The following is a 26142-nucleotide window of genomic DNA, read 5'->3' on the forward strand; positions in this document are numbered from 1 at the left end:
TCCATTGTCCTTGACCTCATTTTCATGGTTCTGTGACTGCTTAAAAAAAAAATGAGTTTTTTTGTCATGTGAATTCTCCCTTATTATGAGTAATACGATAACTATATTTGGCATATGAGTTCCTTGCAACATCTACATGTCCGTCAGACAGAGTTCACCTGACCTCAACCTCATTTCATGTATCAGTGATCAAGGTTTAAAGTTACGTGATGAGGTCCATTTCTCAAATACTATAAGCAGTAGGTGAATTATATTTTGTGTATGGAATGATTGTAATGGGTACATGTCAGTCTGGCAGGTTTCATCTGACTTTGACCTCATTTTCATGGTTCATTGGTCAATGTTAAGTTTTTATGTTTTGGTCTGTTTTTCAAGTACTATAAGCAATAGGTCAACTATATTTGGTGTATGGAATGACTGTAAGGTGTACATGTCTGTCTGACAGGTCTCATCTGACCTTGACATCATTTTCATGGTTCATTGGTCAATATTTAGTTTTGTGTTTTTGTCTGTTTTTCAAGTACTATAAGCAATAGGTCAACTATATTTGGTGTATGGAATGATTGTAAGATGTACATGTCTGTCTGGCAGGTATCATCTGACCATGACCTCATTTTTATAGTTCAATGGCCAATGTTGAGTTTTTGTGTTTTGGCCTGTTTTTTGGTCAGCTATATTTGATGCATAAAAAAATTGTAAGGTGTATATGTCTGTCTGACACGATTTATCTGACCTTGACCTCATTGTCATAGATCTTTAAAAATGTTAAGTTTCTGTTATGCTTTTAGTAAAACCTTTTATCTTTAAGACTTTCAACATAAAATCAATGGTCAGTAAAGCAGGCGAGACATTTCAGCGTGTGCACTCTTGTTTTATCTATTAATCCACCATTACTACGAACAAGTATCTGTAATAACAATAACATTAACTTTTGAGGCCTTCTGTTAATCTCATGAAATACGTGGTTGTACCCCTTTTCTTGAAATTCTTGATGATAATAGGCTGTTTTTTTTAGTAAAGATAAGAATTGCAGATGGAATCTGTGCTTTATCTCAATGACTTGGACATAAAAAGGAGTGGTAATTAGATTATTTTTTGTATTTTTTTAACAATTAATACTTTAGGCATAACTTTTTGACATGTTTTAATAGTTAGAAAACTTATGCTATGTTTTCTAAAAAGAATGTGATAGGTTGATTTTTAGATGAATAAAAAATGTCCTTCATGACCAGAATGTGAGATAATTTTGGTCATGCTTTTTACAACCACAAGAAATCTTTTTTCTGTAACATTTTCTCCTTTCTATATTATAACTTGAATAAATATTGTTGAGAAATTTTTAAATATTACTGTGGATTCATTTATTTTCATGGGTACCAATTTCGTGGATTGAGGGAATATTGTATTTTCATGGATATTTGATTTCATGATTTTGCCAAAATCTGCATACGAATCTACAGAAAATTTGTACTTCGTTGATCATTCAAATTTGTGGTTCACCTTAACCCATCAAATCCACGAAAAATTGGTATCCCACAAATGTTAATGAATCCACAGTAATACATTTAGTTTATCATGTTTATCTTTACATATTATGTAAGTAGTAGGTTTATGAAGTGTCAATATTGGCACTAAAATACTATGAAATTTAAATTCAGTGATATTAGTAAACATTTAATGAAAAAAAATGTACAAATATATGACCAATGCAAAATCACTAAGCTCTGATGCATTTCAACAGCAAGGACATCATAGTTGAGCACTCTTGCAATGAAAATCATAATTTTGACTAATTTTTTTGTAGTTTTTGCTTCAGACAACATGAGCCACATTCATCAACCACAATGATTTTTTTTATTAGGATATGTATCACAAATACATCTTTTTTTACAAATTAATTTTAGTCTAGCAGGTGTGGCCTATATTTTTCAGTAGTAAATAAACATTAAAACACATTTAAATAGTAAATTAATATGGCTGAAAGCTGGTAAAATATAACAAGTTTAATGGTTGTATTTGGTTAAGGGCAGAATAAGTTATTAAATGACACTTATCAATTTTTTTTCAACACACAACTCACCTGACCTGGATCCACAATTTCATTATTTCATTGTAAAAATAGGAGATTTGGTATGGTTGTCAATGAGACCATTATCCATCTGTGTTCATATGAAGTGGATGTAAGCAATTATAGGCCACCATATGACCTTCAACAATGAGAAAAACCAATAATGTATAGTTGACTATAAAAGGCTCCAACATGAAAAATGTGAAACAATTAAAACAAGAAAACCAACAGCCTAATTTATAACAAAAAACACAAACAACTCACATAAAAAACATTAGACACAAAGCACCAAAATACGAGTACTTGCAGTTACTGCATTGTCTGGTATATCTTATATTTCAGATTTGTGCCGAAGTAAAAAGGTAAAATGTGAACAGGAGGCAGCCTTTGAAGATATTTACATCTGGAGAACCTCTTAATGGATGCATTCACGAAATGGATGGCTGTATTGTCTACATGCTGATGTTATGACAGCAAACTTGAAGTCTTATTAGTGTGTAGAATTGTTAGAATTTGCTCAATGTTTATAAGTTGGAATGCTAAATATAAGTGAAGGCAGGTAGAATAATGTCTCTAATTTAAAGTTTTTTTTTAAGTAAATAAGTTCAAACAGACTTTAAACCTCTTAATATATATTTCTTCATAGAATTAAAATTAAGAAAATCATTATGAACTAATTGTATTTTTATTTTATGAATGAATTAATTAAGATTTTGTTTATGATGGTTAAGTTATATTTAGTGTCTTTGGTATATGATATATATGCCAAATATATATTATTTACAGGAATTTTTAGAAGTATATTTATACCTATTTTTACATAAACTATATTATTCCATAAAGTGAATCATGACAAGATTTCCCAGTAATATGATTCAGATTATGCATCATCATATATTTTGTATTATGATATAATTTTAATTAAGAATTAATTCTTTATGATCCACCATTCTTTCTACTTTTTTAACAAGTATAAAATTATGGATTATAATTGGAGAATCTGCATTTTAAAATCATTGTGCTCTTTAAAAAAAAACCCATTTTACACGAAAAATGAACTGACACATTGTGTATGTTTTGAAATGTGTCTATATATAAACATTGAAATAATGGAGGACAGGAAAAGCATAATCCCACCCTTTTCAGTTAATACTTGAGTAAAATACACTCAAGAATCATATTTATCTAAACAATTAAATTTACAGGAAAAATTAATTTGTAAATCTTGAAATAAACATTGTGAAAGCATTAAGTCGCATATCAATTACAGCGTCACTTCATATTTATTTTTACATTGAAAGAAGAGCGAGTTGTTTATGTCAAGTAGAATATTTGGTAATTTTGATTTAACAAGATTTTTTACCAGTTTAGTTTTATAAAGCTTAGGAATGAACTGTTTGCATCTTTTTGTTGTCTGAATGTATTTCTTATATTCAAATCATGCTAGCTGTTAAATATTTAACCTGTAAATATTAAATCCATATCAAGTTAAACTAATATTGTTGAAATATTTTATAGTTGTTAACTATTTAATTGTTGATTTATCATAGTTATAAAGCTTTGAATTGTTGATTTATAAGAATTGTTAATTATTAAATTGTTGATTTATACGAGTTAATTGTTGAATTGATTTTTAAACAAATTTTACTGTTATACTTTGATTGTTGATTTGTTTGTTATATGATGTAGAAAACTAAGTATAATCATGCACATTATATTTTAACGAATAAAAGAAATTTTTAATAAAGTAGTTATGTTAATTTTTTATTTCATCTTTGTAGGTTTGGCTTTATCTATCACTTTGCATTCATTGTCAGGCTAACATGTCTGAAAAAAAACAAACAAAAAACCTTCCAATCTGACCATTTAGTTAAGATCTTGTAATGATACTGAGACAGAAAATAATAAAATATATAGGACATTTTTTATTTTTAATGTTTCAGTTTAAAAATTGAAAATATAGTTTAGAGTTATCTCCCTTTGAATCGATGTTTACTGTTCAATTTTATAGTTTAAATTTATACTCCACCCTATAAAGTACTGAGAATATATATTTTTGACTTGTCAGTCATCCTGATTTCTGAATGAATTAATGCTTTATATTGTATTGCAACCTAACATGTATGTAACTGGAGGCTCTTAAGAGCCTGTGTTGCTCACCTTGGTCTATGTGCATATTCAACAAAGGACACACTCCAACATTGCAGATGAGAATAGAATTCATAACAAAAATCTCTGTTTTGTTGATCTTGTATAGCTGATCATTTAGTCTGTTCAGTTTCTCTCTATTTTCTTTGGTTTTTGCTCAAAACACAAAAGAGGGTAACAAAAATCCTCATTTAAGGGCAATCACTCCTATAAAGAGTGACAGTCTACTTACTATATCTGCAAAATTTGACTTGTTAGTAGATCCTGCCTTGCTAATCATTTTTGAGATTTACAGTGTCTATTTATCTATTATAATTTTTTTCATATAAGGCAAAATGCAAAAAACAAATGGTAAAATCGTAATTAAAGGGCAATAACTCCAATAAGGAGTCATCAGACAATTTCCTCCATATAGTCTTAATTGTAGATCATGTCTTGCTGATCATTTTGCTTATTCAAGTTCTATCTATTATAATTTTTAAAATATAAGGCAAAAATGCAAAAAAATGGTAAAAATCGTCATCAAAGGGCAATAACTCCAATAAGGAATCGACTGACGATTTCGACCATGTTTAAACTTATTTGGAGAACTTGTCTTGTTGATTTTTTTTGGCAATTTAATGTTTCTCTCTATTATAGTTTTCAAGATAATAGGCAAAAATGAAAAAAAAAAATGGTAAAATTTGTCATTTTTAAAGACATTAACTCTTATAAGAAGTCGTCTGACAGTTTTGATATATGTGGATAATTGGTAGATAACAACATTGTGAACATTTCTGCCCCATCAAATTTTCTCTATTCATTGTGGTTTTCAAGATAATAGACAAAACTTGCATTTTTACCCCTATGTTCTATTATTAGCAATGTCGGCCATGTTGGTTGGCAGGCGGTGTCATTGGACATATTTTTAAAACTAGATACCACAATGATGATTGTGGCCAAGTTTGGTTACATTTGGCTCAGTAGTTTCAGAGGAGAAGATTTTTGTAAAAGTTAAAAAAGATGACGATGGACGCCAAGTGATGAGAAATGCTCACTTGGCCTTTCATCAAGGTGAGCTAATAATAAGTATAATGAGAGAAGGTTTAAAATTGATTTCGAGGTCACTACCTCTCGCATCAAGGTCCTAGTTTCGAAAGATTGACTGACTTAGTGAGAAAAAATTGGTTTCTGGACAGTTACACTTTACATGAGATTGGAGCCAAACTTGCATAGATGTTCACAATAAGTTTGGAAGGTCCATATTGATTCCACGGTCAATACATCAATGTCATTGATTCAAAAAATAAACTGAAATAAGAGCAGAAAAGGTTCTCCATCACCATACATGGGATTGGAATCAAACTTGGATATATGGTAACACACAAGGGGAGGGAGATCACTATTGAATTTTAGCTCAATATGTTCAAGGTAAAGAAAGTTACTAGAGATGGAATTCTTGGCTTTATAAAAATAGGTCTTAAATCTAATGAATTCTTAGAAGATGCATCTAAACTAGAATTAGAACAACAAATACACTGAAAAACAGTACAGTTGCAGTTTTTCCATGCTGAATATTGTTCCAAACAAGGTTGAAGGTTGATAATCATAGTTACTGCAAATTCAGAAATCATTTTGAGGTTTTTATTAATGCGAATTATGGGACTTGGTGATTATCACAATAATAAGAACTTGCATTCAGATATCTGATACATAAATCTGTTTGCAGATTTTCCTGAAATCACAATAATTAACCTCACATTTTTGTCTATTCATTTATTAGCTCACCTGGCCCGAAGGGCCAAGTGAGCTTTTCTCATCACTTGGCGTCCGTCGTCCGTCGTCCGTCGTCGGCGTTAACTTTTTACATTTTGAACTTCTTCTAGAGAACCACTGAATGGAATGAAACCAAACATGGCATGAATGTTCCTTATGAGGTGCTGACCAAGTGTTGTTACTTTGTAGCCGATCCATCATCCAAGATGGCCGCCAGCGGGGGACTTAGTTTAACATAGGACCCTATGGGAAATGCATACAAATGACTTCTTTTAGAGAACCACTGAATGGAATAAAACCAAACATGGCATGAATGTTCCTTATGAGGTGCTGACCATGTGTTGTTACTTTGTAGCCGATCCATCATCCAAGATGGCCACCATCGGGGAACTTAGTTTAACATAGGACCCTATGGGAAATACATAAAAATGTCTTCTTTTAGAGAACCACTGAATGGAATGAAACCAAACATGGCATGAATGTTCCTTATGAGGTGCTGACCAAGTGTTGTTACTTTGTAGCCGATCCATCATCCAAGATGGCCGCCAGCAGGGGACTTATTTTAACATAGGACCCTATGGGAAATACATAAAAATGTCTTCTTTTAGAGAACCACTGAATGGAATGGAACCAAACATGGCATGAATGTTCCGTATGAGATGCTGACCAAGTGTTGTTACTTTGAAGTCGGTCCATCATCCAAGATGGCCGCCAACGGGGGACTTAGTTTAACATAGAACCCTATGGGAAATACATACAAATGTCTTCTTTTAGAGAACCACTGAATGGAATGAAACCAAACATGGCATGAATGTTCCTTATGAGGTTCTGACCAAGTGTTGTTACTTTGTAGCCGATCCATCATCCAAGATGGCCGCCAGCGGGGGACTTAGTTTAACATAGGACCCTATGGGAAATACATACAAATGTCTTCTTTTAGTGAACCACTGAATGGAATGAAACCAAACATGGCATGAATCTTCCTTATGAGATGCTGACCAAGTGTTGTTACTTTGTAGCCGATCCATCATCCAAGATGGCCCCCAGCGGGGGACTTAGTTTTACATAGGACCCTTTGGGAAAAACATAAAAATGTCTTCTTTTAGAGAACCAATAAATGGAATGGAACCAAACATGGCATGAATGTTCCTTATAAGATGTTGACCAAGTGTTGTTACTTTGCAGCCGATCCATCATCCAAGATGGCCGACAGCGGGGGACTTAGTTTAACATAGGACCCTATGGGAAATACATACAATTGTCTTCTTTTAGAGAACCACTGAATGGAATTGAACCAAACATGGCATGAATGTTCCTTATGAGTTGCTGACCAAGTGTTGTTACTTTGCAGTCGATCCATCATCCAAGATGGCCGCTAGGGGGGGGGGGCTTAGTTTAACATAGGACCCTATGGGAAATACATACAAATGTCTTCTTTTAGAGTACCACTGAATGGAATGAAACCAAACATGGCATGAATGTTCCTTATGAAGTGCTGACCAAGTGTTGCTACTTTGTTGCCGATTTACTGTTCAAGATGGCCACCAGGATATTTTATTAAATAACGGGACCAATATAAATCAAAATTTGGCCTCAATCATTATTTGGGTATCTGTTATGATTTTTATCTATCTTTACATGATTTCTAAAACCAAAGTAGAGTCAGGTGAGCGACACAGGCTCTTGAGAGCCTCTAGTTATTCATGTACACATTTATTTCTGAATTGACAGTACTCTTGTTTCGGAAGAACAACTTAGGTATTGGCTGCTTGAAATAAGTTGATGGCATGGGCTATTGTCAGCTTTACTAAAGCAAGACAAAATTTTGCAAGCACTACAAAAAGTTGAATATCACATTGCAACCCCATAAATTTAGGTAATCAATAACACAATCATGTTAAGCCCTTCTAGAGTGTACAGGAAAACATTTCATCTGTTTTCATGTTCTAAAACAATTCAGAAATTTATCTTTCACACTTAAATCTTCATTAATGAATATTATATGAAGCATATAAAGGGAGTTAATTTGACCAATCTCAAGATAACGTAGCCAGAATGTGTGTTCTATGGACACCTTATGCCCCTCTCAAATTATCACATTCCATTTTCAGTGAACTGTGATATCAGGGTCCAAACCATTTTTGGCATATCATTTTAATTGATGTGAATTCAACTTCATGCTAAACTACCTTGACCACAAACTTTTACCTGATACTGAACAGACAAACACACAGACCAGAAAACATAATACCTTGGCATACAAAAACCCGAGCAACTAGGGTTGTACCATGGTGTGTGGACAGACTGTTTATTGTTTCCCTGTCATTTTACCACATTGAGATAAAATGCAGTTGTATTTTATGAAAATATGAAATAATACAATCCTTCAACAATTTATTTCAAAATAGTGTATTGAAACAAAATATCATCAAAAAATATGATTTAAAAAAAAATGATTCATAAACTAATTATCCCAATCAATAAATGTTCTCTCCCTAAAATAACACCAATATAATTAATTTTTTATTTAATTAATCTGTCTTCATAAAGAATGAATATACTGATTTCATTCAATCAATAGTGTAAATAACTACTAAAATCTACAAATTTGTGAATATATATCATTTAACAAAAATAAACTATACATGCAAATCATTTATATGTATGAAAAAAAACAACACTATATAATTACTTGCAATACATGTTACAATCAAGTTTATTGTTTACATTCAGTTATTATAGCAAACCTCTGAATAATGATTAAGATTTTTTAGTTTATAATCTTGGGATTACATATTTCTCTGTGAATGCTACAATCGGTGCTCCAGTAGGAATTCCTGGGAATGGTCCAGAAGATCCAGCAATATCTAGATGGGAATATGGTAATGGCTTGTTGGAATCTATTCCATGCTGAAAAAAGAACAGTAATGAAGTCTCTACATGCATTTTATTGGTTTTTTGTTAAATTGCATATTTAATTGTTATGTGAGGCATTAATAAGATCTTTTAGAATAATGATTCTTCAATATGAGGCATTCCCTGGCTAATTTTAAAATAGATTTTATACTACTATCTCATTTATGCAAATTTTTGGACAGAATACCAAGTAACAATGGCCACAATTGTTTTACCACTAATAATCAATAGTATTCAGAGACTAATGAAGTGAAATTTTACATTAAAGTTAATGAAATTTAATTGTTAAAAAGTTTCAAAAAATCAATGGAAACATTTAAAATTATATCAAATTTGTTTTTAATACTATAAACTGAATATATTGTGTGTTACCTTTTCCAAACCTGAAGCCTTGATTAGGAATGCACCAGGTCCTTGATGTCCACGAGCTGTCATTGTTGATGGGGAATTGTTACACTGTAACACATCTTCATATTCTGACTTTCCAGTGTGGAACTCATAGTCCTTTAAAGCATACAAAAATATTTTTTTATAAACATTTTTATGCCTTATCTTATGCTTATCAGCTATGCACACCTTTTGAATCAACAGTCTTAATATAGTCATTACTTAATAAATTGAGAAACTGATCTAATTATGAAATTTTTGTACACATATGTATGATTCAGTTAACAATGAAAATGTTGTCAAAATTCGGTGTAATATGTTATGATATGGCTCCTACTGAAGCTTCCATGGGACTATGATTAGGGTATTCAAATTCCTTTTCAGATAATATCATCTAATCATGAAATAGTAAGATTGTGATTTTCTAGTAATCATGGAAAATGCAAAAAATGAATTGTATAGCTCATCAGCCTTCTTAAACATTAAGTTAAAATTGGGTCCCCTCTTCACTAAACTAGCACACCTGTCTCGCCTTTAGCAATATTTGCATTATATTAAAAAAAAATTTTTTTGTTAAAACATATTTTACTAGTTGTGTCAAAATACATTCATTTAAACTATAGAAGATATCCAGCTGTTTAAAACAAGAATATTCTGATTAGAAAATTAGATTTTACGAAGTAGTTTAAAGTACATACATCTCTCCTAAGAGTTGATATTTCAAATGGATCACCAATACGATCCCCTGCTTCCTGCATTGTCTGTGCGGTCTTCAGTTTTCTTGCTGGACCATTGTCCATTATTATCTGGGAAAAAAATACAAATTTTTAGTATATCATTTTTTTTTATCCAAAATATACTGATACCTAAAGAATGATCATTTATTTGCCTTTAGATACAAAATATAATGCACTTTAACTTGCAATATGATCCAATATGTTCTACATTATTTTGTAGAAAATTGAACTTTTTTAGTAAAGGAATACATGTCAATATTGATTTATGTTATGATTACAGGAGAACATACTATCAAATATGTTTCTTAATTTTTTAAGTAAAGCAATTTCTGAATGGTTCTTGTTTGATAAACATACAGAGGCAAATACTTCATGCATATTTAGGACTATAAAGATCTTTAAGAGAGTATAAAACCATCCTTTAGTTGACCTTGTTTCAAAAGGTTGATTTTTTTTTAATAAAATATTTTGTATCTAATAACACTTAACTGAATAAACTTTGGAAAAAAAAGGTGCCTGGTTACCATTCGTTTGATGTGTTTGAGCTTTGATTTTGCCAATTGTTGAGACTTCCCGTTTTTTATTTTCCTTGAAGTTCGGTATTTTTGTTATTTTACTCTTTTTCCATGGAAATATTACAGAAAAAGTTTAAAATGTCTAAAAACAGTATTTAAATAGAGAAATGAAATTTATTGCATATTTTTAAAAAGATTCTGTTCATAGATAATATTATTTTCACAAATAAAAAATTAACTCACAGAATAATTAGGTCCCATTGCTCTAATGGAATGGCCTGTTAGTGTTGCTATGGTGAATAACTGTGGATTGACAGCTGATAGTGCCTGCAATAATAAAATATTGTATAGTTCTAATTAAGACATTGGTGATGAAAGGTTCAAGATATAAACAGGAAAAACTCTGCATGCAAATGAGATTCTTCTCATATATTCTGTTGGCAGACGAAATACATAAAATTCTGATTGTTTTGTGCAGCTTCATTATTTTGATGAACATCAATAAGATAATAATCATTTGTAAAACTAGAAAGTTGGGATATTCTTTTTAAATGATAGCTCTGAGTAACAAACATAAGTTTTTCTTCATTAATCCATGTAAACTTTAATTTTAGAGATATCAAAAATACAATAAAAAATACAATAACTTGTTATAAGGTTTTACTTTCATGTGTTAATGAAATGGAAAAAACCAACAAAAAACATAATTTAACATAAAGATATCATTTCCTATTCAAAGATACCACTTACATCTTCTTTCATTTTACATAATACATCAGCCATGACCATTCTTCCTTCAGCATCAGTATTACCCACACGGACCCTCACTCCAGCTCTTGATGTTATAATCTCATCAGCAACATAACAGTCTAAAATAACATGTCATTTTATTTATTCTTGACAAAAGTATACTCTAGTGATATTATAAAATTAATATATTTTGTATGTCTGTACTCTGCAATGTATTCATCATGTTCATGAATTTTGTGTTTGGTTAAATTATTATTAAAATGCCATGATTGTGTTTTATATTTTGCTTTTCAACATCACTGCAAAATATAAAACAGAATGATATGGGTGTGGTTCAAAGGGCTGGACATATTTGCGTACAGATTTGATCATTTGTTGACATGAAAACATGTATCAACAGTTTTATATCATGAACTACATTGGTTTTGAAAAAAAATGTAAGAAAAGTTAAAAAAAGCAACATTTAAAAATCAAAATGATTTCAATGACCTAAAATTGCAAAGTCCTTTGGAATCGACAAAGCTACTTTCCATTTTGATACAAAAAACATAAACAGGATATTAAAGTTGATCGTAAATTAGAAATGAATCCAGATAATCAATTTCTGTTGTAAGAAAAGTTTGAGAATTTCTGAATTTAATTGTTTTGGACATTAACAGGTGATCAATTTTGTATACCATTTGTCGGAACTGCCTGTTTTAATATGAAAATAAGAAGATGTGGTATGATTGCCAATGAGACAACTCTCCACAAGAGACCAAATGACATAGAAATTAACAATGTTTTCAGTCCATTTTGCCACAGAAATTGGTGCCAGCTGCCCCTATTAGGCAGAATCATATATAAATACATTGAATGTATCCACAATTGCCCATTACAAGCAGGTGCCTGCTTTATCAAGGTGCTCATTGTACTAGGTTTGATGATACAAATCCTTAAACCTTGCATTATATTATCATACAAATCCTTAAACCTTGCATTATATTATCATTTGTGAAAGTTTATAAAAGTCAAGCTTTGTGTACTTGAGGTGGAGCATATATTACCATTACCTTTTTTTTTAAGTCTAACTAAATCTCACAAAAAAAAATTATATGAAAATTGTCAGTAAGTATAAGCTTTCTATTTACCATTCCTGAGAAACTTTAAAGGAAATCTGCTATGGCATACTAGTCAAAGCATGACTTGTTTACAATAAACAGAAAAAGGGAAAACATAGTTTACTATATGTCTGTTTTGACTTAGACTTTAATCAAATTCCTGGAACTTTTTTATGCCCCCACAACTGAAAGTTGGGGGGCATATTGTTTTACCCCTGTCTGTCTGTCTGTCCGTCTGTCCTTCTGTCCTATTATGGGTATATAGCTATTCCCTCCTACAGTTTGAATGCTAGGAAGTTTTCACTTTGATAGCTGTTTGTACATATATTGAAGGTGTGCATGTGGTCAGGGTTTTGATTTTTATTGATATTTGCTCTTTTGGGAGATAGTTAAACTTTGTCATTTTTGGAGTATATACTTGCATAAGAGGTGCATAGCATTTCTGGATAACTCCTACAGTTTGAATGTAGGAAGTTTTCACTTTTCTGGCTGTTTGTAGATATATTGAAGGTGTGCATGTGGTCAGGGTTTTGATTTTTACTGATATTTGCTCATTTGGGAGATAGTTAAACTTTGTCATTTTTGGAGTATATACTTGCATAAGAGGTTCATAGCATTTCTGGATAACTCCTACAGTTTGAATGTAGGAAGTTTTCACTTTGCTGGCTGTTTGTACATATATTGAAGGTGTGCATGTGGTCAGGGTTTTGATTTTTATTAATATTTGCTCTTTTGGGAGATAGTTGAACTTTGTCATTTTTGGAGTACATTGTTTATACTTGCATAAGAGGTGTTTAGCGTTTCCAGATAACTCCTACTACAGTGAACTATAGACCTATGTGCTCCCATGCTCAACTTTGTGTATTTTAAAATAAAACTTTGTATCAGCGGGGGCATCATTTGTGTCTCCCAGACACAATAATATCTCAAAGAAAGTCCTGCATTGACTTTGTTATAATACAGTTACTTCAGAGTGCAGTGCGGGGGCATCACTTTGTCTAGTTTCAAACTAAATACCCTAAGGAACAGTCAGGTTTAGTTTGGTATTATTTAGCCCAGTTGTTTCGGGGGGAGAAGATTTGTATTGAAAGTTAATGACAGATGGACGATAACGTCCATGTGAGCTGAAAAAAAAAAGAAAAAAAATGTTCATACCTATTTAAACACCAAATAAATAGAATTCAGAGAGATAAAAATTAAACTTACCTTGTCCTACACTATTTCTCACCATTGCCAATGCTCCTACAACTTTAAGTCCTTTTGGTTTAAGCATGGACAAGATCTAAAGCAAGCAAACCATTAAATTATTAAAATTTGATTATATGTTTGATGGTCTTGAAAATTAGTTAACCATTTTGTTGCTTCATGATTATTTCAATTTTGTCTGTTTCAAGTTTTGTTTCATTCATGTTACTTTATAAACCTGATTAATTTCAGCTATTGCAGCTGATTGAAATTTACTGTAATAAATCTCTAGTATCAATTTTCTTAACCCCAACAAGAAGTTAACCATGATGTCGTGCACATTATACACACTAGATTTGGTAATATGACATTTACCAAACTCAAAGGGTTTAATAAAAATTCTTTGTTTTTGTCAAATAGGAACTGATTTCCCAGCAGATCTGAAAATCTCTCTTTCACAGGACATCTCAACATTATAAGTGCCAGACCAAATATCAAATCTTTTCCACTAGGAAATACAGAAGCTGAGTAATATGTAACAAAAGTAATGAATGGATGGAAGGAAGAACAAGGTGAATGCTGGTATAATAAAAATACTGCAGCTGCATTACATTAATCTCTTACACTCCTTTTAGAGTGATTAGTACTTAATTACTTGTACATAGAAAGTTTTTCTATCTAAATTCCTAAAATTCAAACCTCAAGTACCTGTACAATAAGTGAATTGAAGCATCACTATTTCTAAGTACTGTGACTCATTTCACAAAACATCTTATGAGAAAAATACTTGTAAGTCATGAACATTTCAGTATACCTTTCAATCAATTTTTATCGTAAGATTTGTTTGTGAAAAGAGCCCCTGGATGTCAAGATCCAAAAAAAGCAAATAAAGGCAAATAATTATATATTTGAATGCATAAGAAGCCACAAGAGACCCGAAAAGACAACTTAGTATATGAAAAGATATATGTATATGGTAAATGCCGGCACTACATTAACTTTTCATTTGTCATTCCTTGCACATCATGTCCTAATAATACTAACCTTAAAGAATCCTGCAACAGCAGCAGCTCCACACTTGTCTCTGTGCATTCCTGCCATGACACCTCCAGCTTTGATGTCTGCGCCACCTGTATCATAGGTAATTCCCTGAAATTACAATTTATTGACTTTTAAAATCTACTGACTTATTTTCACTATTGTTTGTATACTCAGATTAATGTTTAACAAGAGGCTCCAAGGAGCCTGTATTGCTCACCATGCAATTTTTCAACAACAAAAAAAGAGTAAACAAGGAATACAATTTTTTTTCAATTTGAAATTAGTACATCTTGACATTCTAAGTATTTTTTCACCAATCTAATTTTCTTTATTATTGATGATGGTTTTCAAGAAATAAGACAACTTGACATACCTTGCAGAACATATCTTTCAATTGCAATAATCATTAATTTGTTATTGTCCTAGATATGCATAAAATATGAGGATGATCTCAGGTACTCCGGAAAGATAAGTAGATCCTGCTCCACATGTGGCACCCGTGGTGTTGCTCATGTAAGTAAAAACCTGGTGATAAGTCTAATTCGGTAGGTCACCTTCAGGGAAAAGGGGACGGGATTGTAGTAAAGACAATTGGAACATATCAGACGTCATCTGTGAAACAGATATTCCATAACAGTCAACCAACTCGTGATGACGCCTGTAAAATTTATGAAGGGATGATTTCAATTTCACCACTTGGAACTCTTGGAAAGTTCACAATTGGGAAGCTGAAATCCTCTCTTGTCGTAAAGTTTGTTTTCAACTGACCCTCATTGTCTATTTTTAAATGCAAGTCAAGATATCTCCCAACTGGAGAATAATGGTTAATTTGAAGTATTTGTAGAAGCACCTCAGTGGAAAAAGGAAATGTTACTCAAATTGGACAGGTGTTTCAAATATTTATAAAACCTATTCATATGATGGTAAACAATTATGTAAAAGTTCGTTGCAGGAGAACCAGAGTTTTTGACAATAAAAGTCCAACAACTGTGGTACTACGTATGCTGTTCTTAAATGGTCTAATTAGGTCAAGCAAATATCAATATGATGGTCAACAACTGTATAAAATATGTAGGTATATTGGTATTGGGAAAAAATTTGTTTTTAATTTTCAGAGTTTTTGATATTTAAAGTCTAATAACTCTGGAACAATTAATCTAAAAGTGGTAAAAAATGAAGAGCAGATCTCCACTGGGTGCCAAAAAATCTTAAATTTCATTGCATTCTGTAAGAGAAATTGTGCTCACAAAAAAAATGTGGACAACGAGACAGATGGATTAAGTGAAAACCATAAGGCTTCCATGACAAAATGTAATACTAAGCAAATGATAAATTTTTCACAGATTCATTTTGTGTGCAGAATCTGATAAAAATCTGACACAACTGTCTAGAAAACCTACCTTGCCAACCAGAAAGAGAGTTGTATCTATAGGACCTTCACCTTCATATTCCAAGAAAATCAGTCTTCCTGTGTGTCTATCTACATCTGTAATGGAAAGTTAAATGGAATAATCTGCAGAAATTTTTACTCAAGGTATATAATGATATAAGAAAAATAATTTTACACTGATGAAATGTGTGTACTATACAGATAAAATATCATACTGTGGATACGTTATTATTCTCGGGATACCAATTTTCCAGGATTTGGTAAGTGAAGGTGAACCACTAAAATTATAAGTTCAATAACGCGTAAATTTTCAATAAGTTTGTATGCAGACTTTGGCAGAGCCATGATATCAAATATCCATGAAAATTCATTTTTTCCTCAATCCACATATTACACACTTCTGATCTGCACTGATTTTTTAACTTCTCCGAGACATTGTTGATATAAACCTATGATATAAGTTTCATAAAAATCTGGCAAGAATTGAACACATGAGAGCACTTACAATACAATTTTCAATATAATTAATATTTCCAGGGGCATAACTCTTTTAAAATTGTTAATCAGCACTGATCTGGCAAGAATTGTACATGTGACAGCACTAACAAGACCAGACGTGCGTACGAACGGTATTTCTATGTACCTCGCAAAGCGTCGCGCAGGGGACAATAATCAACTAGCACAAAGTAGAAAGTCTCCCATAACTCTTGAATAACAAATAAGTATAATCTACTATGACATCCAATATAGTTTTTTCATGTCTCTAATTGTGTATAAACATAAGAATATTGATCAAAGCAACATAAGACATGTTGATAGATCCATAGAGAGACAAACAAAAGCTAAACTATAGTATGTCTGTTTTTAATATGGTATAGGCTTTGCTCATTGCCAAAGGCTGTACAGTGACCTATAGTTGCTTACATCCACATTATTTGGACTTTGGTGGATAGTTGTCTCATTGGTAATTAAAAAACATGTCTTTTTTTTTATATGGAAAAATATCTACTGTTCAAATGCACAACTTCCCATTTGAAAATGATTGTGTATTCACTTATTTCTCATAGTCTCATTCTCAATTTGACTTACGGCTTGCACATCTGTTTACAGCTTCCAACAGGGGAAAACTCTTCTTGAATTCATTTTTATCAGAAATGACTTGAATCTGAAAAAGCACATTTGATTTACAACTCACTATTGCAATAAGCACATAGAATTATGTCTTTTCACATTTTAATCTATTAAGAAATAAAAATAGTTGAATTCAAATCATTTTAATGATCACCTAAATCATCTTTTAATATATATTTTATAAACTGGATTTGAATTCTACTTTTTCCTCAAAGCCTGACATTCTTATCCATGAAGATAATTTGTTTTTGTTAGTTTCTTTTAAAAATCAAGTATGTGTGTCCTTTTATGAAAGATTTGCAATTTAGCAAAAGTTTCAGTGTCTCTTTATGTGTAAGTTTATACTTTTTTCTATTTATTATTGTAAAAATTTCAGTCTACTTGATTGAGAAACTTTATTTATCAAATTCAAAATAAAACTTTGGCAGAAAATTAAAGCCATAAATCTTAGAAGGTAAAAGTGAAATTAACAAAAACCAAACTCAACTTTTATTTTGTAACACACAACATTCAGTAAATATTTCTACCTTTGATGGTAGGACTTCGTCGGTAGGGGACTAATAACCAAAGAGAGCTATTTTTTTAATAATTATTAACAGATAAGTCTTGTCTTACAAATTACCTTTGGTAAAAAAGTCCAACAATAGTAGTAGACACAAAGATGAATTATGTAGTAGACACAAAGATGAATTGTGTAGTAGACACAAAGATGAATTATGTAGTAGACACAAAGATGAATTATGTAGTAGACACAAAGATGAATTGTGTAGTAGACACAAAGATGACTTATGTCTGAAAAATCCTGTCAGAGAAAGGATTTGGTTCAGTTTCAGACAAAATGTATCTTGTACAGGCAACAGTATTACAGGGATCCTTTCACAATGTTTTTTTTAACTTCCATCTTACCTTGATGCCAGAATCTTTTAATGTGTCTTGTACATATTGAAGAACACGAGGGGCAGCCATTCTTTCTGGGTCTGAACCTCCAATATCTCTAGCTACAATCCTGGTATATATTAAATTTATAAGATATAAAGTTTCCAAACTTATATATGGCATGAAATATTAAAAAGCAAGCCTATCATAATCCCTTTACTTTTGTCCTTACTTGCTTGTAAGGACAGTTACCCTAAGAAAATATAGCTACCATACCTATTAGGATTACTTGTCCTATTAATTCCCCTGTGGCCTTCTATTGCAATGTTTAATTCAGTTAAAATTCTGCAGTGAACAATCAACTTAAGCCTTAATTTGCTGCAAACTTACTATCTTTAAATCATAACAATTTTGTTATTTCCTGGAGATGGAAGACAAAAAAATAGTATATAAATCAGAAATCAGTACATATACTATAACACCAAATACTGGTAAGGGTTATGCATGCACTTCATAAATTGAAATGCTGATAAGCTAGGTTTTATTTGTTTTCTAAACATATTCAATTGTATGCCAGTAATGCTACAATAACTAACATGTACTGTTAATTAGTTACTCTGGCAAATCTTACTACTTCATACAAATAATAATAAGTTATATACCTTCCAGATTCTATAGCTGTAGTAACTGGGATGGATTTAGTAACTTTCACTTCATCACTACACCAAATACCCATTACATCAGCTTTACTTTTCTTTTCTGGAACATCTTCTCTAATCTCCAGGGGCTAAAAAGTAAAATAAATATCTTGCCACTTTCAAGTACAGGTTGCAACTATGTCTGAAATAACTGAAGTAATAATTAATAATTTGATAAACCTATAAATGAGTACAAATATTATGCAATTGTTTTACTTAGTAATAGTGAAGTCATGTAAAAGGACTTGCTGTTATTGTCAATCCATCTGGTAAATTGATATTGAAGAAATTCAATAATCTGATTTTGCATTCAACACATGAAACTGACACTGTACTACATTTGTACTTTTCTTTTTCACAGGAAATGATTTCAGCCTTCAACAACTCTAAGAGACCCTGTACTTTAGGGTCAGGGTTCAGTTTTGGATAAGGGTAAGGTTAGGGTTAGGTTTTAGTGCTAGGTCTAGAGTCAGGTATGGGTAAGGGTTACTAGGGTTTGGGTCAATTAAGTATAACCCAGTATATCAGTTTGGTCCCCTAAAGCGAATGAAGGCCTTGATTTCTGTAGAAATGAAATATTTCTCTAATCAATATTATTGCATTGCCCTTTTATAATGAAAATTACCTACCACATACAAAGCATGCAGTGCTCCAAGAGTTGCTACTTTGCCTGCAAATCCAACAAAGTTGTCGTCAACTGGACGTACAAATAATGGCTTTTTGCAACCAGCTTTCAAAGCCCTAAAAATTAAGGTAAATATCAATATATAGTTTGTTAAAAAAAAATTAAAAAGTTTATTGCAATAATGCTTTTGTTACATTTTGAATTTTTTATTATAAAATCTTCTGGTGAATTCAGTGCTAATTAAGTGATAACTGTATTGTATTTGAAGCTTGGCCTACGTAAAACACACGTTTTACGTACGCCAAGCTTCAAATACAATACGGTTCTCTCTATTCTAATGTAAAATAAACAAATCAGTCCATATCAGTCATTTTTTTGTGTGAAAAATTTCATAAAACAAAAATTCCTCGAAATTATGTTATCATCTTTAGCAACTAAACAAGGTGACGTCATATATATGCTTCCGCCATCAAATCTAAACTCCAGGTATTTTCAGGCTTCTTGTACACATCAGAATGTAATAAAATTAGATTAAAGGCACATTCCTAGGTGCAAAATATCAGTTTTATATTTATCATTGAAGAGTTAACATGTCATTATACATTCCAGAATTCAAAATGTCAGCTTCCCTTAGTTACAGACAGGTAGATAGAGGATTTTACGCTTCTTGCCACCCAATCAGAACCATTGATACAAAATGATTGCATTAGAATTTACCTTCTTTTATATTTTTTAAACGGAACATATCTGCTTTAATGACTATAAACAAAACTTACAGTTTCAATTTGACTGATGAAAACTAATATTGAAAAGAAATTCTTGAACCATTAGGGAACTAAATAATGTTTTAACATAGGTTTTCTAGTAAGAAATGCAAATATACAGGTATCATCCAATTTTTTATAACTTGAGGTCCCACCTGCCAAAAACTGTTAAGACCAAAGCTTAAACTAAGTTCTACTGATACCTTTGTATTCCTTTAACAGCTGCATCTGCAAATCTTCTGACATCATCATAATCCCTATTCAGTGGTCCAGTTGGGGAAAATATCTGATTAAACAATAAAATTATATTATTGTAGTACTGTGGATTTTTCATCCTGAACATGCATGAAACATTTGCCACTAGACATTAAGCAACCACCAAGTAATCAATCAATCAATCATTTTCATTCGTGGGTACCAATTTTTGTGGATTTCGTGGGTAAATGTGAACTATTTTTAATGTTCAACAAAGTATTATATTTTTTATAGGCTTGTATGCAGACTTCAACAATACCACAAAATCAAATATCCACAAAAATACAAATTTCCCTCAATCCACATATATAAAATGAATACACAGTATAAAAACCATTTTCCCAGACTTTCAGTCTTTGACCTTTTTCAGTTTCCCTGTTATCTCTCTAAACTACATGGTAGATCAGTCAATTTTCATAAAATATTTTGATCTTTTACATTTAGATTCTGTGTAATGTTTTGGCGTCATATAATTATTAAAGTTTGACATTGAAAATTCAAGCACAAATAAAATTTTTGCCAGAAAATTTTTTTCTGTTAAAAAGAAAAGCACTTCTTTTCTTCTGGTTAATTATAAAAAAAATATCATAGAAAGATAGAAGCGTTAAAAATATTCTTATATATTTAAACTCACCAATCTTTTTGATGGAATAACATCTGTTTTTATAAATATCACATCCTTTGTATAAACTTCATCAATCTGTAAAGATAGTTAAAATGCTAGATTGCGGCCATTCCTTTCCTTCTTTTCTTAATATTCTCTCATTATCTGGTGGACAAAAAGTGTCAAAACAGTAAAGAAGGGGGCAATAAAAAAATAATTATCATGGAAGGACCATGGCCAAAAGAAAGAAGAAAAAGTTAGCAGTCAACAGATACATGTACTCAATTAACTGCACACTGATAGAGACACAAAGACAATTAAAACCAGTAAGTTCATAGCTCATAACAAATTAGTACTACATGTATTATTAAATTCTTTTTGATGGAATAACATCTGTTTTAAACAGATATATCATGTTATGGAGGGGTATTTGCGAAAAATACCCCTCCATAACATGATATATCTGTTTAATTATACTGAATAGATTTGGATTGAAACTAATTCATTAACATGTTTATGCATAATTTTGAGGATAAGAGGATATTATCATAGAACCGTGGGAATTATACATGTACTTAATACGCGTTAGCTCGCTTTTTTATGTAGCGTCATATCCGAAAAAAAAAATTAGCGGGAAAATGCTCGAGAGGGTAAAAAAGGAATATCCAAAATGGTAAATTATTATGGTATTTGAGGCAAATTCGCCGGCAGAGGTGAAAAACAGGCAAATTCATTTGAAATGAGGAAAAAATATTAGAATATGCGAAAAATACACTGGCTATCAACCAATCAAAAACTGGCTTTCTTATATATGGTGTAATTATTATAAATATCCCATCCTCCACAGCAAACTACAAGTGATCATTCAAAAACTATAAAGTTTAACCCTACTGAAACAATTGAAGCAGCTCTGAGAATAACTCTTGAATGATAGTTGCTGTGAAAGTAAAAATGAAACATGACCTGTATCATACAATTTAGAAATTTAAAATAGTATTAAGGCCGGTCTCAAAGGCAAACTCAAGTTATCAAGAATATTTTTTTCTTCAGATATATAAATGGACAGACAGACATACATATAAAATGACAAAGTAGCAACTGTATCATGTCGTAAAATGGTAACAATTTAAAAAAGTTCAACATCTACTTTTGTTTAAAAAGCAGGTAGTCAAAGAGAAGAGAAAGATACCAATGGGACATTCAAACTCATAAGTTGAAAATAAACAGACATCATGGCAAAAAAAAGAAAAAAGACCTAAAGACTGAGCGACATGAACCCCACAAATAAATGGAGAATGTGTCCATGGGACACGGATGATGCCCCCGCTTGCGTATAACATTATAAAGGGACATAACTGGGGAACTGTAAAATTGACACCACCCAAATTCGACCTTGATCTGTGTAAATTTATGGTAATAAGCATTGTGTATAAGTTTCATAACATTTGGTTGAGGCAAACTAAAGTCAGAGAACAGAAACCAATTTTGGGACGTACGTACGTACGGACTGACATGGGTAACACTTAATGCCCCCTTCGCCTACTGGCAGGGGCATAAAAACCTGGGGTGATCTTAGGTGCTCGGGAAGGGTAAGCAGATCCTGCTCCACATGTGGAAAACTCATATATCAGCAATACATGTTTCCATTGGCTAAGTTTATCTCATGAATAAAACAAATCATAATTACCTCACCATATTTTTCTATGACATCTTTGAGGGGCTCTAAATCACCCACAAGTTTGGATGGAGAATCTGTTACTATAACAACACCATCATACTGAGGATCTTTAACCTTCACACACGGTAATAATTTAGGAAGCCTGAAAACAAAACATAGAGTTAGTACAGCTATAAATAAACAATATATGGGTAACTTATATCAATCCCTCACAAAAAATCATTAGCAGCAAGAAAACTGTTAATTTTATCCACCAATAAAGTCATTTAGTTAAAATACTTTCAATGGTAGCAGCTATTCTTGATTTAGAAAAAGAACTATGAGAGATGTGCCTGCATGGACATTTGCCTACATAATGAAAAAGAATGGTCATATGACAACTACTTCCATGGCTACTGCAATTTTGATTTTATAACTGGCATCAAAATCATAAATATCCATTTCATGATGGTTTAAATGTAAATTTCTGCATTAAACCCTTAGTCAACCTGTTAAAGAAGGCAATCTTTGCAAGTTTTGTAATCACTGCACTATCATGTGAAATGGTGGTTGTCATCTTGAATTTTTAAATAATCTGCCTGAATGACCAGTTACTTAATACCTAGTTATGCAATATTTGGCTGTTTGTTTTTCCAATTTTCAAAGAGTTCTGACACCACCATCAAGTAACTCAAAGGAGAAAATATATTTACACTTAATTATAGAATATATTATTTTCAAGAATTTTTTTCAACTGGTAAGAACTCATTTGTTATTCAACTATTATTGTAACTAGAATTTAGCATTATATTCAAAGGACAGGTATAAAAGCTAAATTTTTGCCTATTTTTCCTCAATATTTTCTCCATTGTAACAACTGATACAGCCATATTGGTTGAATTTAGGGGAGGGCTGGGAAGACAATTTTTTCTTAATCTATTCCATGTTTCAGAGGACAGACCTACACCAAATTTTCAAGGAATATGACAAATACAAAGGGAAAAGAAAAGCTTACATAACTAATAGATATAAGAAGATGTGGTATGAGTGCCAATGAGACAACTCTCCATCCAAATCAAAATTTATAAAAGTAAACCATTATAGGTCACAGTACGGTCTTCAACACGGAACCTTGGCTCACACCGAACAGTAAGCTATAAAGGGCCCCAAAAATTACTAGTGTAAAACCATTCAAACGGGAAAACCAACGGTCTAATCTATATAAAAAAACGAGAAACGAGAAACACTTATGAACCACATCAACAAACGACAACTACTGAACATCAGATTCCTGACTTAGGACAGGTGCAAACAAATGCAGCGGGTTTAAACGTTTTAATGGTACCAAACGTTCACCCTTTTTTTGAAACAATAGTGTAACATCACAACATAGAAAGACACACTATAAAATATCAACTGAAATAGCTTAACTCAATCAAAGGACATATTAACACCATTGAACATAAACTGAACAAATAAATTTGACCTATGATACAATGTAAATACAAAATAGATAAACTAAGGGAAGAATGATAAAAGTAACATGTTAAATTGGTATGAAATGTTAAACAATTAAAGAAAAACAATATGCTCGAACAAAAATATCAGCCATTTGTAATAACTTTAAACACAGGGAAATGAAAATAATTTTGTTGTTAGGTATACATGTACAGTTCCAATAGAGAAAGGGAATCTTTTTACAAAATAAATAATTTTGATGTTCATAGTACGAAGTGAAAATTTATAGTAATATCAAACACTTATCAAAGCTGGTATATAGACCAGATATAACCCTGAAAAACATTAAATAACAAAAAAGCAATACAATTAGTATCAGTACATCTGAGAAATGAATAATTTTTATTTACTGTAAGAAATGACATGTATATGCATAATAAATTCTTGTAACTAGGTTAAGTATAAGTAGGTTATGTATTCTGTCTACACTTAATACAATTATATATTAGGTGAAGAAACTTTCAAGGACTAAAGAAAAAGACAATGAGTCATTGACTTGGTGTCATCAATAATTGTCTACCATTTAACAAAGCCTGCAAACACACTATTTTTTGAGCTTGAAAAGACTTTTCTCAAGGATCAAGATAATATCTATGAAAAATTTGTAAGGGTTTCATCAATTTAGAATATTCCGAAAACCAATTAGCATGGCAAGATAGTTTATCCAAAATCTTATTTTGATTAATTTTTTCTTTATCATCAATTATGTCATTTACAAATAAAATTTTGCTGTTTATCCAATTTTTGAAAATAAGACATTTACCATTTAATTTGATATGCTTATTGCCCCATATTAGTTGCTGTCTGATATGTTTATATGTTAGTCGATTTGATTCTTTTTCAGATTTTGAGTTTATCCATGATATAATTATTTTTAAGTAAAATTCTGGAACAATTCCTTTATCATCAATTATGTCATTTACAAATAAAATTTTGCTGTTTATCCAATTTTTGAAAATAAGACATTTACCATTTAATTTGATATGCTTATTGCCCCATATTAGTTGCTGTCTGATATGTTTATATGTTAGTCGATTTGATTCTTTTTCAGATTTTGAGTTTATCCATGATATAATTATTTTTAAGTAAAATTCTGGAACAATTCCATTTAGTTTATTGATTAGATTAATATTGTTAAAGTCCATTTTAAATATAAGGAATTCTTGTCCAAACTTGTCTAAGTAAAATTTTGGTAAGACTTTCCAATTGGGTGATGAGTCTTCATTATCAATGAGTCTTTTTACCCAATTAATATTTATGGATTCTATATATTTATCTATGTCTATCATTTTAAGTCCGCCGGCAAGATAATTTTTACTTATTATAGCTCTTTTAATTTTTTCTGGTTTATTATTCCATATAAAACTATATATTATTTTTTTAAATTTTGCGAGATATTCTTTATCAATATCTGTTACTGATGCAACATAGGTTATATTTGGTAGGATTAGTGATTTAACAAGAGTTATTTTACCTAACATAGTTAATTTTCTTTTATTCCAATCTTTAATTATTTTTTCCGATTTTTCGTATTGTCTTTGCAAGTTTAATTTTTTACACTCATTTTTATTAAGTCCAAAATATATTCCTAATACTTTTATCGGTCCTCGTGTCCACTTAATGTTTTCAACTTTATCTTTACAGGATTTTAAATTTCCGAGCCATATCCCCTCTGTTTTATTTCGATTAAGCTTTAGGCCTGAAAGTGATCCGAAAATTTCGATAATGTTCAAAGTTAATGAAACTTCTTGTTTTGAATTTAAAAATAAAGTGGTGTCATCTGCAAGCTGGCTTAACTTTAGAGTATGGGTTTTATTATCTAGTTTGATTTGAAAACCTTTAAATTTTTTATCTTGTCTTAATCTACAGGCTAAAATTTCAACAGCAATAACGAAAATTATAGAACTCGCGGGACACCCTTGACGGATCCCGCGCTCAATGCTGAAGGGTCTTAAAATCCACCATATTATTTAATATACAACCCTTTATATCTGTATATAAAGTATTAATCCACTTCAATAA

General features: G+C 31.3%; 2 protein-coding genes across 6 annotated transcripts in view; one reads left to right on the forward strand and one right to left on the reverse strand.

Moving 5' to 3' along the window:
* The window catches only part of LOC127735377 (meiotic recombination protein REC8 homolog), a 30365-nt gene extending 26769 nt beyond the window's left edge, over nt 1-3596 (forward strand). Inside the window, exon 19 of the mRNA XM_052245543.1 lies at nt 2411-3596. Within this exon, the coding sequence (XP_052101503.1) occupies nt 2411-2487 (77 nt within the window). The 3' untranslated portion in view covers nt 2488-3596. The remainder of the gene's footprint in view (nt 1-2410) is intronic.
* Nucleotides 3597-8352: 4756 nt separating this feature from the next.
* LOC127735375 (putative aminopeptidase W07G4.4) overlaps nt 8353-26142 on the reverse strand; it is a 28909-nt gene continuing 11119 nt past the window's right edge. For all 5 annotated transcript variants that reach the window (XM_052245535.1, XM_052245534.1, XM_052245536.1 and 2 more), the window contains 15 exons: nt 22633-22765; nt 20976-21041; nt 20290-20372; nt 19327-19438; nt 18662-18786; nt 18030-18129; nt 17082-17157; nt 16003-16088; nt 14606-14710; nt 13583-13658; nt 11277-11395; nt 10770-10853; nt 9973-10080; nt 9260-9391; nt 8353-8881 (listed from right to left, as the gene is read on the reverse strand). In XM_052245535.1, coding sequence (XP_052101495.1) covers nt 8747-8881; nt 9260-9391; nt 9973-10080; nt 10770-10853; nt 11277-11395; nt 13583-13658; nt 14606-14710; nt 16003-16088; nt 17082-17157; nt 18030-18129; nt 18662-18786; nt 19327-19438; nt 20290-20372; nt 20976-21041; nt 22633-22765 — 1540 coding nt within the window. In that variant the 3' untranslated portion in view covers nt 8353-8746. The remainder of the gene's footprint in view (nt 8882-9259; nt 9392-9972; nt 10081-10769; nt 10854-11276; nt 11396-13582; nt 13659-14605; nt 14711-16002; nt 16089-17081; nt 17158-18029; nt 18130-18661; nt 18787-19326; nt 19439-20289; nt 20373-20975; nt 21042-22632; nt 22766-26142) is intronic.

The sequence above is a fragment of the Mytilus californianus genome, unplaced genomic scaffold, assembly GCF_021869535.1.
Source record: "Mytilus californianus isolate M0D057914Y unplaced genomic scaffold, xbMytCali1.0.p SCAF_3, whole genome shotgun sequence".
Taxonomy (NCBI): Eukaryota; Metazoa; Mollusca; class Bivalvia; order Mytilida; family Mytilidae; genus Mytilus; species Mytilus californianus.